The 19,216-nt window shown below is 40.9% G+C and overlaps 1 protein-coding gene across 4 annotated transcripts; it reads left to right on the top strand.

Moving 5' to 3' along the window:
- Positions 1 to 1,432: 1,432 nt before the first annotated feature.
- LOC105024958 (ninjurin-1) lies at positions 1,433 to 19,211 on the top strand. 4 transcript variants are annotated; one of them, XM_020051477.2, is made up of 4 exons: positions 1,433 to 1,570; positions 12,667 to 13,075; positions 16,634 to 16,803; positions 17,987 to 19,211. In XM_020051477.2, exons 1-3 carry the CDS (start codon positions 1,529 to 1,531, stop codon positions 16,774 to 16,776), a joined length of 594 nt encoding a protein of 197 aa, XP_019907036.1. In that variant the 5' UTR covers positions 1,433 to 1,528; the 3' UTR covers positions 16,777 to 16,803; positions 17,987 to 19,211. The 4 variants fall into 4 exon arrangements, with proteins under 4 accessions (XP_019907036.1, XP_010893593.1, XP_010893590.1 ...); XM_010895291.3 differs by lacking the exon at positions 16,634 to 16,803 and having other exon boundaries at positions 12,667 to 12,910; XM_010895288.3 differs by having other exon boundaries at positions 12,667 to 12,910; positions 16,634 to 19,211.
- The last annotated feature ends 5 nt before the right edge of the window (positions 19,212 to 19,216 follow it).

Here is a 19,216-nt window from a genome sequence, read left to right as displayed (position 1 = left end):
ACTTAATATAGCCTATATTATTTAGAAAAAAACAAAAAAAGGTTACTCTTACAGATCATATATCTGACAATGTATGTTCAGCAATATGGGCAGGGTTATGCATGTTGTTTAATTTTTTTATTGATAAACCAAGTCGAAAATAAGAATATGAAACGTCAGAAGTTAGAGAAAAAATCCGAAATTAAACAATATACAAACAAAAGTTTGGAGGCATAAATACATTTGAAATGTTTTATTGTTAGCTATGTGCAGCATTGTAAAAACGAGCATTTTAAAAGTATGAATTACAAGGGAAATAAAAACATTGGTTATGTTTGTTTGTGCTCCACATGTTGCACTCATCGCGTACGTATGACCCAGATCCTGAAAAGAGTCCCCACAAGATTTCTGGGCAGATCCCCTCTAAGAATAAATTATGCAATTTCTAGTTTAGGGTAAGCTTTCAATTAGCCATTATTTTTTTAAATTGTATTTACTTTTAGTTATTACTGATTAGAGTTTTGCATTAGTGTTACCTAGTTAGAATTAGGCATTTTCGCTAGGTTAAGTTTAGGTATAAAGGTTAGGTAATTGATTTTAGGTTTAAGGTTAGGTCTAGGATAGGGGATAGGAAACATGGATTTATGGGTATTTGTTTGTATGTGTGTGTGTGTGTGTGTGTGTGTGTGTGTGTGAGAGTGAGGGAGACACAATGTAAACATAAATATCCCTTAAACTAATAATGGAAATAATACAAGCATTCATTTATATTTTTTTGAATCTATTGCATGATTTAGTACTCTTCAGGCATAGACTTCTCTGAACCCTATATTATAAGGATAACCTTTTCTTACATATACATTTCCTAAGGCTATCATGCTCACTGTATAACATTGTCACAAAAAACATTAAGTCCAATGCCTTATTAAGCAAAATAGTCCCACAATGTAGCATATCCATCCCCATACTTCAAAGTAGGGATCAGATTATTTTCTGAACTATTTTTTAAAAAGCCAATAAATCATTTATTTAAAAGGTCACAACCTTTTGTCTCATTTCAATTGTGTGTTCTCTGACCTTCCCCTTGTTAATAGAAAAGGGTCTGGCATATTTAGGTTTGGGCATGTGTGTCACCTCATATATACATATTATAATGGGAGAGGTTCGTTGGACTTTCTAGTGGTGCAAATAACCATAACACAAATTTTTGAGGAACATTTTTATACTAAAAAAAAACATAAATTCTATTGAAAACGTGTTCCTGGGATCTTTTATTTAAGATCAGGAAACTACAGGTTGGTTTCATATTTTTACTAAGAATAATGTATTTCGTTGAACAGTTTTTGTATTTGAGATTTCAATAGACTATATTAGTTTAAGATCAAGCTGATGAACAATTTTCTTTGCTTGTTCTAGCTAGGGAGGCAAGCGTGCGTGACCAAAGAGCAGATAGTGGAGTCCTGTTTCCACACCCTAGCAGACAGTTTAATTCTACGCGTGTAATAAAACGTGCATCTTGTTTATTTTTAACCCTGAATTTGTCATAAAGATGGAGATTAACGGAAGCGCTGACAGAGAGAACCGAGGGGAGGTAAGATATGTTCTGTAATGTAGCTTGCAACCCATCAAGAACTGTAACGTTAACGCTCGCAAGAACTAACCGTTGTGTTTGAAGATATAACCGCCACAGTCACCGTTTGTTGACTAACACAAACATGTTTTAGGTAGGACAACATGCTGTACATTGATGAGACCAAATTCACCTTTACTTAATCACAAACAACATACTGTTTTCAGAAATGTGTTAGGGATCTAGCTGGTAGACTGATAGCCTTCCTGCGATGCATTGTTGCCATGGTACCCCTCCACGTTTATGGTTATCGCTGCTGCGCTAAGAGGCGGTGTTCCCTTTCCCTGGGTTCACTTTCCCTCACAGGAATTTTAGGAATTGCTGCATTGTTCCCAGCTTACATACAACATTGATATCAGCTTACATACAACATTGATATCAGATATAGACCAGCAGCATTTAATTCTAACTTGGATTGTCAAATAACTGTCATAAATAAAAGTGTGGTCAGGACTGTATGCTGAAGTTAAAAAATGTAGCTATAGGTGTCTAGAAAGAAAATTATGTGAAATGTAGGCCGGCTATTAAAATGTTTGAGCTATTAAAGCAACACGTTTGAGACAGTTTAGAGGGGTGTTATTAGAAAAAATAAATAAAAAATCGCCGCACTTTTGTGTTTGGGAAATAGAGTGAAGGTGGGTATAGTCAGTTGAAAATATGAAATTCTTTCGGGTCGGGACAGTCAGGATCTGCGTTTCCAGAAATGGCTGACTGTTGTTGGTCTCAGGTGACAGTCTGACCGCTGAAGAGTATTGTCCTGTATGCACCCAAGTGGCATAGTAAATAATGAATAGTTCTACATTTTCCTCCTATTCTTTCTTCATTTTGTTCCTTTCACCACAGAACTCTGAAATAAATATTTAATAAAGTGCTTGTGTGCATTTTAAATAGGCCTACATTTGTATTGATAAGAAAGTGCTTAATCAAACGATTTAATGAGAAATTTGTGTTAACTACCCTAGAAAGTTTTCTTAATGACATGGTGTGATGTTTCCATTTCCCCAGTTATTGGGAGGAAATTTAGTGCAGCTCACAAAGCAATTAGTCTGCACTTCATAGAAGGGAGGAATGAGTTTCCCCAGTCATCCAACAGTTTGTCCCCTGCCCCCTAATAGCCCCATTTAATTTCGGAGATTGAGACTGAGAGATTGGCCAGATAGATTGCTGTATGTATGTGTGCATTTTCGGATGCCTGTGTGCCTAGCTACTCTCCTGAGAGAGTCACAGCCCAGTCAAGGAGGACAGAATGGAATATCCTTACGCTCAATAAAATGTGCAGTTGATGCCATTTGAAATATCTCTCCAGTGAGAGTCAATCATCCCCTATAGATGCTTTGTAAATTGGTTTCTCTCCTCTTAACTCTATTTTCTCTCCACTAACTGAGCTCAAAGCCCAGCCTGTAGATCCACAGAAAAGTCAAATAAGGCTTACCTAGTTGGCACAAATCAGATCCTTATTCAAGGGGAATTCAGTAAACCAAAATAATTTCAGAGCCTTGAGGTCCAGATTAGAGAATGGGAACAGTAATAATATACTCAGGCTACAGGTTGGTTTACATTGTGTTGCTGTAAAGTAGGTAAGCTATAGTATACTGTTCTTTGGGGCTGCAGTTATTACATCTGTTTCCAGTGGGCTGTAAAACTAAAAGCCCTTTAGAGAATCGTGGAAATTTGATTTTATACAGTTGGGTCGATCACTGGGCTGGACACTAGCCAGAACCTGAGTTGAGCTGAGAGAGTGGAGGATGATGGGACATGATGGATGGAGAACACAGGAATGCTGATGCACAGATAGAGAGAGAAAGCGATGTAAAGACACTTCCTGTAGCAGCATCCTCTTCATTTAAAACCCAACCACGCATAGGCTACTGCAAGTCAAACCATTTTTAGAATAAAAGACATTCCGATGACGATTGCAAAACGCAATACCCCTGTTGTCTTGTATTCTTACAATAAGGATGGAACTGTCAGAATAGAAACATATGGTCACCCAGCCTGGTTGCCATTCTTTTTCCTGACAATAGATTTGGCTAAAGAGACAGAATTGTAACCATAGTATACAGTACGAATGCCAGAGTGTCCCTTTTGTATAGCCTAGAGCCCAACCGGTCCCTCAGTCAACTAGGACTACCGGACAAGCACTATAATGGTCTGGCAGCTTAGAAAAAACCCATTCACAGACTCAAACAGGAGAGTGGGCACAGTTGTTCATTGATGCTTGTTTGAGGTTCAATGAGTTCACTTTTTTTCAGTAAGCCCAGAATATTGTCTGATGAATATTCTTAATATTGTCTGATGAATATTCTTAATATTGTCTGATGAATATTCTTAATATTGTCTGATGAATGTTTTAATTTAACATTTGTGGTTATCAAAATTGGTGTTTTACAAAACAAATCACCAGCGATCAGTTTGTCTTTAACCCATCAGATTATCAATGACAATGATGAATAGGAAAATTATGCTTTAACCTTATCTGTCCAACCCAAAGTTTTAGAATGGATACAATGACTTTGCATGTGGCCTAGGATGGTCCAGATGTCTAAGCAGCAGTCTCCAGACGTACTGTTGCAGCATGGATTTGAGTCTATCCCACTGTTCATTAAGCAAACAATATCTTTCACCATGGACTCTATAAAAAAAAGCATTGAAAAAACGATTGTGTTTGCATTTTAGACATTTTTGGTGAGTCAAATATAGTCTCATTGCTCAGACCTTTTGTGGGCGTGGCATTTGGCTGAAGCAATATGTTTTTCTAGCCAGGCAACCCAAAAACAGGATGAGTCTGAGAAAATATATGTTTTCTCCAAGGACTTTTTTACATTTTGTGGTGTTATTTGAGATAATGATTGATGGATTCTCTGTTTGATTACTAGCACATACTCCAAACACTTTGAAGGTGTCAAATACTGTTTAATGTAACTTTCATGTCTTGTCCACAATTGGATTTAGGTCTGAGTTTTGACTGGGCCATTTTAGGACTAGTTTCTTGTTTTTAAACCAGTCCAGTGTAGCCTTGGCTGTGTTTAAGATCATTGTCTAAACATCCACCCCAGTTCGAGATCTCTTGCAGACTGATGAAGGTTTCCCTTTAAAATGTGATGGACAGATGGACTGTAATTATGTCACTTTTGAAGGCAATTGGCTTATTTGCAGCTTATTTATGTGACATAAAAAAGACAGTGAATACTTTCACAATCAAGACTTTTCTGTTTTCTATTTATCATGATTTTTTTTTAATTATGTAACACAGATTTAAATTGCTTTCATTAGGCTTCCCTACCCTAGAATAATATGTCAGCTATACAATAAACTCAAGAAGTATGGCACCTGTCATGAAATTGAGCACAAGTAAATGCAAAAACGACAAGTTATATTTTGGGCTCAAACATAAGCAGGAACCATACACTTTCCTTACAACACAATCATTTCTCAAACCCAAAACATATTGCAGAGTACTATTTTTTTGTCTCACAAAATATAGGTTTCAAAAGTATTGCACCCTTTTAAATTTCATTATGGTACTGAGCCTCTTACTGTAAAGTCTGACAAAGTTGGTGCACACTTTTGGATGGATACTGGACAACTCAATCCAGAACATTTCAAAATCCTTGACAGTCTTATGTTTTGGCTCATGGATATAGACTGCCCTCTTCAATTCAGCACGCACATTTTAAATTGGATTGAAGTCCAGAGATTGAGATAGCTGTTGATTTTGTGGTCCCAAAACCATTTCTGTGTTGAGTTTAATGTATGTTTGGGGTCATTGTCTTGTTGAAAGGTTCATCTACCTCTCTATCACCTGTCAGAGGCTAGCAGGATTTGGGCTAAAATATCCTTTTACTAGGTGGAATTCATTATACCATCAATCTTAATGAAAGCTACTGGAACACTAGCAGTAAAACATCCCTGAAGCATTGATTATCCACCACCATATTTTACAGTGGGTATCAGGGGCCTTTTGTCACCAAATATGGAGATGGTGTGTATGGCCAAAGGAAAAAATGTTGTGTCATTAGACACCACACACGATTCCAACTGCCAACACTTGGCAAAGTTCAGGCTCTGAAATTTGTGGGTTGGGCTTATCAACAACAACCCTTCCAAGGTATTTGTTGACATGGAGGTGGCGTCTAACAACTGATTTTGAGACTTGATAACCCCAAAAGTGATCCTTAGATTCTTCTTCACTTCCCTGACCATCTTCCTCACCGTGCGTGGGACCAATATGCACATGCACTTAATTTGCAACTTGTTCAGACTCATGAAACCTTTTGATTATTGAATTGACTCTGCTTAGTGGTATTTACAACTATCAAATTCCAATACATTTTAAACTAGCGTTTTGCAGAAATATTCATACTACTCGATAAAAGGCTGTGTTAAAACAAATCTGTATAACTGAGCCCAAAATATTAGTCATTGCTTGTGTGGTACTTTTGCATGCACTTTTGCTCCAAATTTATGAAGGGTGCCAAAGCTTCTTGAACTGACTGTAGATTCTATTGTAGAGGGTGAACATTTATTTGCTACAGTCTATCTAGGTACTCACAAAGATGAAGAGGCTTGTTTTTTCACAAAATACTGATGCCAAGGGGTAAATTGTATGGAATTGTCACATGCAAGTCTAGGCTACCTCAGCACATAGCAGTCACACAAATCATATCAGGTAACTTCTGTAACACACTAGAGGACAGGAAACAGTTGTTTATGGCTGGAATCAGTCTCACCATAGAAACACATTCCATTCACACGTACTCTAGTGGCTGGGGTGGGACGTGTTGGAAGGTAGGCTATATAGACTGAGAGACACCACAAGATTTACTTGGATCTAAATTACTCACCTATGTAGGCAGGATTCTTCCCGCTTGCTGTTATAAATGACTGCTGCGGAGGCACCTCTGAAGTTGTACATCTCTCTCTCTCTCTCTCTCTCTTTCTCCCTCACCTTTCAAAGACAGCTGTATTTAGGCCAGTACAGGAAACGTTGAGTCTGGTCAAGGGCAGTATGTGTTGATTGTTCTCTGACGAAAAATGACAGATTTATGCTAGAGATGGTCATATACTGCTACTGAATGATCTTTTCCTCTTCAGGACAAAAAATCTTTGGGGTTTGTTTTGTTTGCTTTGTTAGAGAGTTGAGAGTGGGGACAGGAATTAACTGTGCTTTCCTTTAATTTATTATTGCTTCATTGTTTTCTTTTCATTTCTCTCCCTCAGACAGAAATTGTGTTGAATAATTAACTTGAATAATTCATTAAAATAAAATAAGCATCAAACAAGCCCAACCTGACCAGGAGAGGCATCCAGTCGACTTAATGAGGGCCCTCTGTTCTGGCACAATAACAATGGACCCGCAGTAGCTGAGTGATAGATTGCTACATGGCCTCTCCAGTAGAGAACGTCCAATTATATGCAAATGTATGCCTGGTTCGATTGTGCTTTTCAATCTAGAGTTGTATTCAAGTACAGTAATGCGTCAGTCAGGGCTTTCTGTACCTTTAATGAAAAGTGAGGCTTGTTTGTGTATGTGTGCATAAATGTGACGTGCACTTGTCTTTGGACCTATGCCATTGCAACTGTGCCAAATTACCACTGTCATTCTGTTTCGTAGTATAAGGCCTATTGATTAACGGCAGATATTGAATACCTATTGAAGGTTCAGTGTGTGTTTGTGTGTGTTCAGTGTGAAACAAGGGGCCATGGCAGGTCATGGCAGTCATTGTTTATTCAGATCCTGAAGGGAAGGATACTGCAGAGCTTGGAGAGGTAGCCATGCCAGAAATACAGGTCAAACCCACACCGCTAAAAGGCCAGGTGTAATTTAAAGAATTAAATGTGTCGGGTTAAGTCTCCTCTCAGTACTGCAAAGCATATAACCCCCTCAGGATATTGGGGTGCTAATCGTCACTCTGCACCAAATACTACGGTTACTGCAGAGAACACACCCCCCTCTCTCTCTCTCTCCCTCCCTCTCTCTCTCTCTCTCTCTCTCTCTCTCTCTCTCTCTCTCTCTCTCTCTCTCTCTCTCTCTCTCTCTCTCTCTCTCTCTCTCTCTCTCTCTCTCTCTCTCTCTCCCCTCTCTCCCTGTAGTTTTGGGGTTGGGTGTTGGTGAATGCAGAGTAAAACTGCAACATGCTGCACCAACTCTCCCTGGGGGCATGGTAATTCAACTCAGCTCTGTGGTAAATTAGAGGGTTCTGTACTCCCCTTCCTAAAACAGAGCCTCTTACTGACTCTCTGTTCTGTGTAGCTTACCCCCCATCTCATCCACTGTCCCTATTCCTGGAACAGAGGAAAGGCAGGGAGATTGTCTATACACAGCCTTGTTGTTAGACACTGGCAGTTTAATAGCCACGTTGGGGAGAGCTGGTCCAAGGAATAAGCAGGGAAGGCAAGAAGAGTGTTGGGATACATCCAGTTGGCAATGCTGTTGAATGGTTGTTAAATGTGTTGAAGGGGTATTAATGCTATTGCAACTGAGGTTTAGCATTACATTAAGATCACTTCCATTAGGAAGCCTATAGTTGTTCAGTTGGGATTTTGGGGGGGAATTTTGCTGGGATGTCTACATAGCCTTGGTTTACTGACTACACACTACACATCTCTGAGGTATACCATGGTCATGACATATCATCACTTTTTACTGCTATAATTGTGTTGGTTACTGATATATAATAATAAGGGGAGCAACAGTGAATTGCAATTGTCAGGTCACACCATAGATCAGTTCAAGAAGGTTAAAGTCTAGGCTTTGGCTGGGCCACTCAAGGACATTCACATGTCCTGAAGCAACTCCAGTAATATCTTGGCTGTGTGTTTCAGGTCGTTGCCATGTTGAAACATGAATCTTCGTCTGAGGTCCTTTGCGCTCTGGATCAGGTTTTCTTCAAGGACCTTTCTGAAATTTACTTTGTCCATCCTATCTTCAAACCTGACTACTCTCCCAGTCCCTGCTGCTGTGAAGTGTTCCCGAAGCATGATGCTCCCACCATCATGCCTCACCATAAGGATTGTATTAGCCAAGTGATGAGTGGTACCTTGTTTTTTATGGAGTTGAATATCTGCCAAAAGGTTAAGCGTACGTGTTGTTAGGATCGTAAGAAAATACATTCGTAAATTGGTATGATCGTAAAAAAGGTCAGACGTAAAACATGAAACGTAAGTGTGAAATAAAATCTGTGAACATGTAACATTCCACACTTTAAATTCTTAATTTACGTCTTCATTTATTTGTTTACAAATCGCTTTTCTAGTACAAACCTTTGTCAGTAATCTGGCATCTGCAAAGATAAGACCCGAATGTAGACCTTTGAAACTGTAAAGCTAGCAACAATAAGTTGGACCGCTAGCCCAGTGTTCAACCATAGCTTTGCCATCCCGGATATCGTGTTCAAAATAAAGGTCCATAGCTGTTTTTTTTAAGGCTGCTTAACAACATTACACCAGTAGGCTATCAAGGATTTAGGCATTAGGTAAAAATACTTGTGTGAAAATTACAAGGACACAGTATACCATTTCATAGAATATCCTTCTGAGCTGCAAAATATTATGAAGTGATTTAGGTAAAAATATTCTTTAATCTATTAGTCTGGCATGTGCTATTAAATTGCTGTGTTCTGTCCATACTATTTATGATGGCTGTATGTGGCCTGGAACTTCTGTAGTAATTGCTTAACATTTCGTTTTAGTTATTCAGTATTTTAACATTTTACAGCAACAACCCAGGGGGAAAAAACGAAGACCCATATAGCAATGCTGTTTGAGTATTTGAGACCACAACAAGTGTGTAGGCCTACACAATAGTACCATTTCTATAAGTTTGAGTGATTTTTATTACACATGAAACCTATGCACAAAGAGCAGTTACACACATGAAAATCAGCATTTATATGCATGCATGACTTATAATAAATTGAAATCTTGCAGGATACCTATTTACAGTTTCCCTGATTTACAGTTAGTCACACTGCCTCTGCTTGTTATATTAGCACTCATCCTGGAAATTTTGGGTTACGTTTTTTGGGAGTATGAAATGAAACTGCTAAAACTCCAGATTGTGATTCTGTATTTTAGAATTATAAAACTAGATTTATAGAAACAAAAAATATGAGTCTGTCATCGTAACAGGGTGTTTGTACGTTCACAGATCTAATTTCACATGTACATTTTATGTTTTGCATATGACTTTTTTATGATCATACCAATATACAGATGCATACCACTTACAATACGTACGTACACATACCACTTACAACTCCATAGTTTTCGCCAGATATACAGTGGGGAGAACAAGTATTTGATACACTGCAGATTTTGCAGGTTTTCCCACTTACAAAGCATGTTGAAGTCTGTAATTTTTATCATAGGTATTTTTCAACTGTGAGTGATGGAATCCAAACAAAAAATCACATTGTATGATTTTTAAGTAATTAATTTGCATTTTATTGCATGACATAAGTATTTGATACATCAGAAAAGCAGAACTTAATATTTGGTACAGAAACCTTTGTTTGCAATTACAGAGAATATACGTTTCCTGTAGTTGTTGACCAGGTTTGCACACACTGCAGCAGGGATTTTGGCCCACTCCTCCATATAGACCTTCTCCAGACCCTTCAGGTTTCGGGGCTGACGCTGGGCAATACGGACTTTCAGCTCCCTCCAAAGATTTTCTATTGGGTTCAGCTCTGGAGACTGGCTAGGCCACTCCAGGACCTTGAGATGCTTCTTACGGAGCCACTCCTTAGTTGTCCTGGCTGTGTGTTTCGGGTCGTTGTCATGCTGGAAGACCCAGCCACGACCCATCTTCAATGCTCTTACTGAGGGAAGGAGGTTGTTGGCCAAGATCTCGCGATACATGGCCCCATCCATCCTTCCCTCAGTATGGTGCACTCGTCCTGTCCCCTTTGCAGAAAATCATCCCCAAAGAATGATATTTCCACCTCTATGCTTCACTGTTGGGATGGTGTTCTTGGGGTTGTACTCATCCTTCTTCTTCCTCCAAACACGGCGAGTGGAGTTTAGACCAAAAAGCTAAATTTTTGTCTCATCAGACCACATGACCTTCTCCTATTCCTCCTCTGGATCATCCAGATGGTGATTGGCAAACTTCAGACGGGCCTGGACATGTGCTGGCTTGAGCAGGGGGATCTTGTGTGCGTTGCAGGATTTTAATCCATGATGGCGTAGTGTGTTACTAATGGTTTTCTTTGAGACTGTGGTCCCAGCTGTCTTCAGGTCATTGACCAGGTCCTGCTGTGTAGTTCTGTGCTGATCCCTCACCATCCTCATGATCATTGATGGACCACGAGGTGAGATCTTGCATGGAGCCCCAGACCGAGGGAGATTGACCGTCATCTTGAACTTCTTCCATTTTCTAATAGTTGCGCCAACAGTTGTTGCCTTCTCACCAAGCTGCTTGCTTATTGTCCTGTAGCCCATCCCAGCCTTTTGCAGATCTACAATTGTATCCCTGATCAAACAGGTGTATACATGTAATGAGAACAGGAGTGCTTCTTAAAGAAAAACTAACAGGTCTGTGAGTGCCGGAATCAAATACTTGATACTTATGTCATGCAACAAAATGCGCATTCTATTCTATTTTTTTTTATCATACAATGTGATTTTCTGGATTTTTGTGATTCCGTCTCTCACAGTTGAAGTGTACCTATGATAAAAATGATAGACCTCTACATGCTTTGCAAGTAGGAAAACCTGCAAAAACATCAGTGTATCAAATACTTGTTCTCCCCACTGTAGCACTTGGCATTCAGGCCTCATAGTTCTATTTTGGAATCATCAAACCAGATAATTGTTTTACTCATGCTCTCAATGTCCTTCAGCCAGCATGTCAAATTCCTTTTCCTCAGGAGTGGCTTCCATTTAACCAATCTACCATAAATACTTGATTGATGGAGTACTACAGAAATGGTTGTCCTTCTGGCAGGTACTCCCATCTCTGCAGAGTAACTCTGAAACTCTATTAGAGTGCCCATTGGGTTCTTGTTCATCTACCTAACCAAGGCCCTCGTTGCGTTTCTTGCACCAAGCTCTAGAAGTCTTGGGGGTTCCAAAACGTTTTCAATTACAGTGATGGATCTCACTCTTTTCTTGGGAACATTCAATGCTTTAGCATCGCCAGATCCATGACACACCTCCTTCAAAGGTCTATGGAGAGCTCTTTGAACATCATGGCTTAGTTTTTACTTTGACACGCACTGTGAAGTGTGGGACCTTACACAGACAGTCGTGTGTCTTTCTAACCCATTTTCAGTCAGTTGAAATTGCAACAGAGTAGATTCGACAGACTCCAATCAAGTTCTAAGGACATCTAAAGGATGATCACCTGAATTGGGAGTGTCATACTAAAGGTTCAGAATACTTACGTACATGAGACATTTCAGTTAATTATTTTCAGTAAAATGCCACATAGTTCAAGAACGTGTTTTTGTCATCATGGAATCTTGTGTGTAGATTGACGGCAAACAATTGTTCAATAAATTATAAATCAAATCAATCAGAAAATGTGGAGACATTTCCAAAGGCAGTCAATAGTTAGGAGTAACAGGTAATAGGATGGATGGGCTTGCATGTGAGTAGTGTGTTGGCATTGGTGGGGGGAACGTTATCCGCAGAGATGAGCTCATTGCCGGGGGGGTTCACCCGCACTTAATGGGAGTGCTTATTTTCTGAAGATGTGGGTGTTGCTTTCCATCGTTTTTTTCTGAACTAATGAGCCTGTGTACATGGCTCATGCTCTCCCAATTACTTTGTCATAAATTAGCCACTGCTTCCGGTACACATATACCGCTGCAGCGCAGGTTTGAATACCGCACACACAGCTATTTATGCACACTCTCTTTCCCAATGTCTCTATCAATAAAGCAGGTAGTGACAAAAGTATTCCATTAAAAATGACCACATGTATTAATCTCTAAGTGTGTTGTTTGTCTCTTATAGATGGGAAGAATCTTGGCAAATGTCATTCCACTTAGCTTTTACAGACAGTGTCTACAGACAGTCTGACGGTATTGTTGACGTGTGTGTGTGTCCAGGTCCCCCATCCAGGCGAACGGCTTGCCGCCCGCCCCTCCCTCCTCCTGAACAAGAACCACTACGCCAACAAGAAGAGCGCGGCAGAGAGCATGCTGGATGTGGCCCTGCTCATGGCCAATGCCTCCCAGCTGAAGGCTGTCCTGGAGCAGGGTCCAGACTTCTCCTTGTACACCCCCCTCATCACTCTTATCTCCATCTCTCTCAGCCTGCAGGTCACCGTGGGGGTTCTCCTCATCTTCATCGGTGAGGAAGATCGCTGTCTCGCTCCCTGGGGGACAAGTGTATGTAATGCATCAGTTTTTCAGGTTGCATCAAACAGGCCTACGCAACACCATTTCATGCGAGACCCATGGAATGGTCTGGACTCGTGCAACACGAGCCCTGCTCAGAGGCAGATATTTATGAGAGGTTTGCTAACTTGTTTTTTTTTTGTCTGCAATGTTCCAAGAGCACGACTTTCTCTTCCATTGCCATGTGATAATTCACACCTCGCATTGTGCTGATAAGTTCTGGTTCGTTTCCAAACCAACGCTTTGAAGATTTCCAGTGAAAGCAGATACTTGTTGACACTGCAGTAGACTTAGATACACGTTATTCTAACTGCTAATCAATAAAAACATCTATTCATTTCTTTGCTCTATTGCACTTGTTTACAACTGGGGTTGTCAGAGGCTCTCTTGTCAAATGCACTTGAGAGAATGAGGGTGCCAACATGGCTGCCATTCTGAAACCTGGCCAAACTCTCTTAATAGATGCTTTTGCTCAGCGACCCTGTCTGAAAGGAGCCAATCGTGTCTCTCTAGCTGCATTCCAATCTTCAACAGTGATCATGTGTTTTAAAACATCCTTTAAACCTGACTGAGTGTAGCTATGGCAACAGGCATGTGAACAGGTCAGGGGGGTTAACATGTTTTAGTGCTGCTGTCAGCCAATTGACCTGAAAGATGGAGGTGTGTGTGATGACTCAGACGGGGTGTTGAAGATGGAGAAAAGACTCCCGAGGTGTAAACGTACTAATACAGTCACCTTGATCTTCAGCCTGGTGAGAGACGGCTCTGTATTATGTCCACACTGTCCTGACGTTTCTCCCATCACTGCTACAACACATCTCTGTAGTTTAAATTGTACCTTGCTGTGAAAGTAGGGAGTTAATTACTTGGCGTGTGTCACATCACTAGAACTCCCATCATCGCCAAATTTACCCTGTCAGCTTACGTTCTTAATGTACAGTGGCTCTGAAAGGTTGTCAACCCCTTATGAGTTTTTCAAATTTTTAGGTTTGCCAGTGGTCAACACAAAAAAGTACATAATGACAAGCGAAACAAAAGCTAAAAATAAAAGATAGAACCTGATTGATTGCATAAGTACAATCTTGTTTCCAAAAAGTTGGGAGTCTGTAAAATGGAAATAAAAACAGAATGCAAAGATGTGCAAATCATTTAAATCCTATACACAATTTAAAATAGTACAAAGACATCAAATCAAATGTTGAAACTGAAAAACATTATTGTTCCTTAAACAATATACACCCACTTTGAATTTCATGCCAGCAACATGTTTAAAAAAAGCTGGGACAGGGGCAACAAAAGACTAGAAAAGTTGTGTAATTTAAAAAAAAAGAACCTGGTGGAACATCTCACAACTATTTAGGTCAATTGGCAACTGGTCAGTAACATGATTGGTTATGAAAAGTGCATCCCAGAGGGGATGTGTCTTTCAGAATTAGATAAGGAGGGGTTCCAGGTCTCTTAGAAAGACTGCATTGGGAAATAATGTTTCTCAACCTAAAATTGCAAAGAGTTTGGGGCTCTCATCATTTATGGTATATCATTAAAAGATTCAGAGAATCCAGAAAAATCTCTGTATGCAAGGGACAAGGCCGAAAAACATTATTGGATTGGATGGCCGTGATCTTTGGGCCATCAGGCAGCACTGCATTAAAAAAAAATTATTCTGTAGTGGAAATCACTGCATGGGCTCATGAACACTTCCGAAAACCATTGTCTGTGAACACACTACATCGCTGCATCCATCAATGCAAATTAAACCTCTACCATGCAAGGAAGAAAACAGATATGAACAAAATCCATAAACGCTGCCCTGTTCTCTGGGTCCAAGCTCATTTAAGATGGACTGATGCAAAGTGGAAAAATGTCCTCTGGTCTGACATATCAACATTTTAAATTATTTTTGGGAATCCTCGGGGCTAAAATGGAGAGGGATAACATCTGGCTTGTTATCAGTGCACAGTTCAAAAGCCAACGTCCGTAATGGTATGGGGGTGCATTAGTGCACATGGCATGGGTGACTACACAACTTCACATCTCTGAAGGCACCATTAATGCTGAACAATGTATACAGGTTTTGGAGCAACATATGCTTCTACCCAGACAACGTCTTTGCTTATTTCAACAAGACAATGCCAAACCACATTCTGCACAGCATGGCTCTGTAGTAAAACATTTTGGGTGCTAAACTGGCCTGTCTGCAGTCTAAACCTTTCACCTGCTGAAAACATTTGGTGCATTAGGAAATGAAAAATATGACAAAGGAGACTGTTGAGCAGCTGAAATCCTATTTCAAGCAAGAATGGGACAACATTTCACTTTCTGCAAACTGCAGCAATTGGTCTCCTCAGTTCACAAATGCTTACAGAGTGTTGTAAATAGAAGAGGTGATCCAATACAGTAATAAACATGCCCCTGTCACAACTTTTTTGTAATGTGTTTCTGGCATCAAATTTAAAATGGGCATATTATTTTTCCAAAAACAATAACATTTCTATGGTTCAACATTTGATATGTTGCCTTTGTACTATTTTCATTTAAATGCAGGGATTAAATGATTTGCACATCATTGCATTCTGTTTTTATTAGCATTTTACACCATGTTTGCAACAGGCTGATTCCCTAACCCTGGTGAGAGAAAAAACTTCACACACTCCTAGCTTCCCCTCTGTCTGCCACTCACCTTTGACCGTTGCTTAACTCACAGCCCCGCCTTCCTCGCATTCCACTACACCCCTAATCCCTCCCCCGAAAACCCCCGTTCTCACTTCTCTACCCTGCATATCTCCTTTCCCATTCTCTCTGCCTCCACCCCCTCCATCCCCCATACTGTACTCCACACACCCCCACACCACCCCAGATCGCTAATGTATGCTGTGAATGCCCTACATACCATGCCCCCCGGGCAGTACCAGACACACACTCAGCCAGAGACACAGGCAAGGGTCCTCACAACGTTTAACCTATGCCAGTCACACACGCACACTGCATGAGTACAACATCTGCATCCACTACAAACACTGATTCATAGGCGCCATTACCCGTACACCTCTGCAAAAAAACTGACTGGGTTCACAAATGTTTGTTTTTTCCCCTCCTCTTTTGGGTTCCTGCTAATCGGTGTGTCTTGGTCACAGAAGTTTCCTCTGAGCTGAGCTGAGCTGGCAGAGCTCAGTGCTGGGGAACATGGTGACCAGGCCTGAGTAGCATTTATTCAAAGGCAGAGAGTTCAAAGCAGAGCGTAACAGGCTTTCTCCATTCCCAGGCTAGCCGCAATTATTCTGTCATGATTAGACTCTTTACAGTATGCCTAGAGTTGCTGTGTTTGGGTCTGTCTTTGTTGTACCAGACTTGTGAGGATCAAACATCCCCACAAGGATAGTAAAGCAAGGTATATTCAACATTGTTGGAGCATTTCGCCAGTCTCTGTAAATAAAAAAATAGTTTTTAGACTTAAGGATTAGCTTAGGCTAAAAGTTACAATAGAGGTTGGGATTTGAATTAGGGTTAGGTTTAGGGTAATGGGTTTGTTTTTAATTGTAGCATTACGGGAAGGGTTAGGGAAGATGGGATTTTGAATGGGAATACTTTAGTGACTTTTTACAAGGATAGTAAAACCTTCAAAAGTTTGCTTGTGGATTTGTATATAGCTTATGTGTACCAACTGTTCCCTCAACAGTGCGATGGAACCTGAATGACCAGAGTAAGCATTTTAGGCTGAATGTAATGGAGAGCGTAGCCACAGGCCTCGTCTTTATCATCGTTGTGGTCAACGTCTTCATCACTGCCTTGGGAGTGCAGAGACCCAGTCAGAGCAGCTGAACCGGAAAAGGATGCAGAACCAGCCACGTATGACACACACACACACACACACACACACACACACACATCTCCCCATCTCTCCATTCTCTATCACACAGTCAGTGTTTGTACATAACCTCAAAAGGTTTGTCAGTCACATTTAATATTTACAGTACCAGTCAAACGGTTGGAAACACCCCTTCTACAGAACCAGTCAATAGTTTGGACACAACATCAACTTCAACGGCTAAGTGTGTTATAACATTTGACTGGTTCTGCATATTTAAGTCATTAGCAGACTCTCTCATCCGGAACGACTTACAGCGATTGCATACCACCATAACATTATGCTGGTACGCGGGACAACCATGTAACTCAGCCCTAAACACATTTCCCCCTCCGAAAAGACAGCCAGTGACTCAGCAGCTTTCCTCTATCTAGACCACTCTCACACACACCTCCCTGACACAAAAACAGTTCCAGGGCTCCCCAGAAACCTGCACTAGAAACACCCCGGACAGAACAACTGTTAACTTACCAGTCCACAACCCTTTTGTCCCAGTGACTGGTTGAGAGGTTTGCTTTGATAACCATTGCTGTGTGTTTGGCTAGGGGGACCAACAGAAGGATCAGGACTACCGCCAGGGACCATGTGACACTGTCACCGCTCTGCCCCCCCCCCAGCATTGAGGAATACCAAGAGTGGGGTTTACATTTTTTATCACATTTATGACATGGAAAAGAGGCTTTTCCAGACAGTTGATGTGAAAACTGCTCTGTAAAAAAGCTGTAATGGCACAAGATCAAGGGGTTGCTCTATCCATGCTGGTGGCACCTCTGAACATCTTTCTCTTGAGTGATGCACACCCAGGAGCTGTGAGGGGGAGAGCATGTGTGGTCATTTTGGCTGAATGTGTGGTGACTCACTATTCTCAGATGCACATAGAGAGGGAACTGCTAATTAAAGTGTGACCCATGATTAGATGGTGTCACTGAACTGTCACTGTGATCTCCCATCCCTTCCTCAGACTCCGATTTAACATGCAGCCTCCAGTAGACTGCTGGTGGACACTCACGGAATAAAATCCATTTCCAAAGTTTTGGTTTAACAAAACTTTAAGATGGCATCCCAGTCCTAGGTGTGACAGGGAACACCTGCACGTGCTATGCATTTATGGAGAAGAAGGCAAACTACAACTAATGACAAGTTTCCCTCTTTTCTTTCCCATAGGTGCCGTCTGTAACCATGGAAGCACGCAGACAGATCCATATTGTGACATGAATCAATGCCGAGTCGGGCCGTAAGCCCTGTTTAGACTCGGTTCTGATATTGCCCGCCCCTTTTCTTGAAGTGATTAAAACACTTGTTGTGATCTGATTCTTCTCTGATCTGTCTGAGTGGTTTAAGGCTATGCCTCTAGTACACATAGACCGCAGCCCTGTCGGTTACATTACGGACCGCTGCTTCAGCACATTCTGACCCATCTTTCTTTCTGTCAAATTAAGCATGATAATCCATAGTACATACGAAAAATTAAAGATCAGGCCGAGATCGTCTGGTATCTGGTCAGCTGCAAATGAATACCCACGAGTTGGTTGGAGGAGCCAGTCTCTGGAACAGAAATATTGAAGATATTTCATAGGCAAGAGGCATCCTGATTATCCTGAATGCAGATCTTGGGACTACTGATAGCTGTCTACTGGGAATCAAACAGATCAGTCACCACAGAGACATTGTCCCCAACCGTCTGGAACAACACTCCAGCACTCAACCCCATTGTGACCTGCCTGCCCCCACCCCCGTGCCGTCTGCCTGGGCTCTTCCTACAGACAGCAGCTGACATGGAAACAGACAGAAGACTGCATCTACGACAGTGAACAGAACCTAGACTCTGCCTACCATCTATGCCACGGTAACCAATCATTAAATGGAGAAGCTACCTTTCAGGACATCCAGAACTGGTTGTATCTAAGGCTAGCTACCCCCCAACCTGTCCACTTCCATCACATATTGAAAATATTCCTGTATAAAGCTACACTGGCACTTTTGGGTGTCTTCATAGCAGCTCATTTCACTGTCCTTCTTCCCACATCAGGGTACTGGGCTAGTTCAGGAGTGCCCTCCAGTGGTATATTTGGTGCAATTGCGCGAGATCTCTGTATTGAATTATGTCACGTCAGCTTTAACACAGGTCTACCTCCTGCTCTGGAAGCAGCATTTAACATTCTAAGCATCTTCCTGTTCCTTGAAAAAAGTACCTAATAAATTTGCCTAATGAATGTTTTTTAATGTATCCAACATACTCCCAACAGATTTATGTGGATTTGTTTGTGGTGAAATACATTCTGGCTATGCTTTCAAAAATGCCATCTCTGTAAACCACTCAGTTTAATTTGGCATTAGTGTGAAGTTGTCGATTTTAGGTTGTAGTTTCCCAACCCTGATTTTCAAAGTGTTCTG

Source organism: Esox lucius, chromosome 12 (assembly GCF_011004845.1).
Source record: "Esox lucius isolate fEsoLuc1 chromosome 12, fEsoLuc1.pri, whole genome shotgun sequence".
Taxonomy (NCBI): Eukaryota; Metazoa; Chordata; class Actinopteri; order Esociformes; family Esocidae; genus Esox; species Esox lucius.
This window is presented reverse-complemented; position numbering and strand designations above follow the sequence as displayed.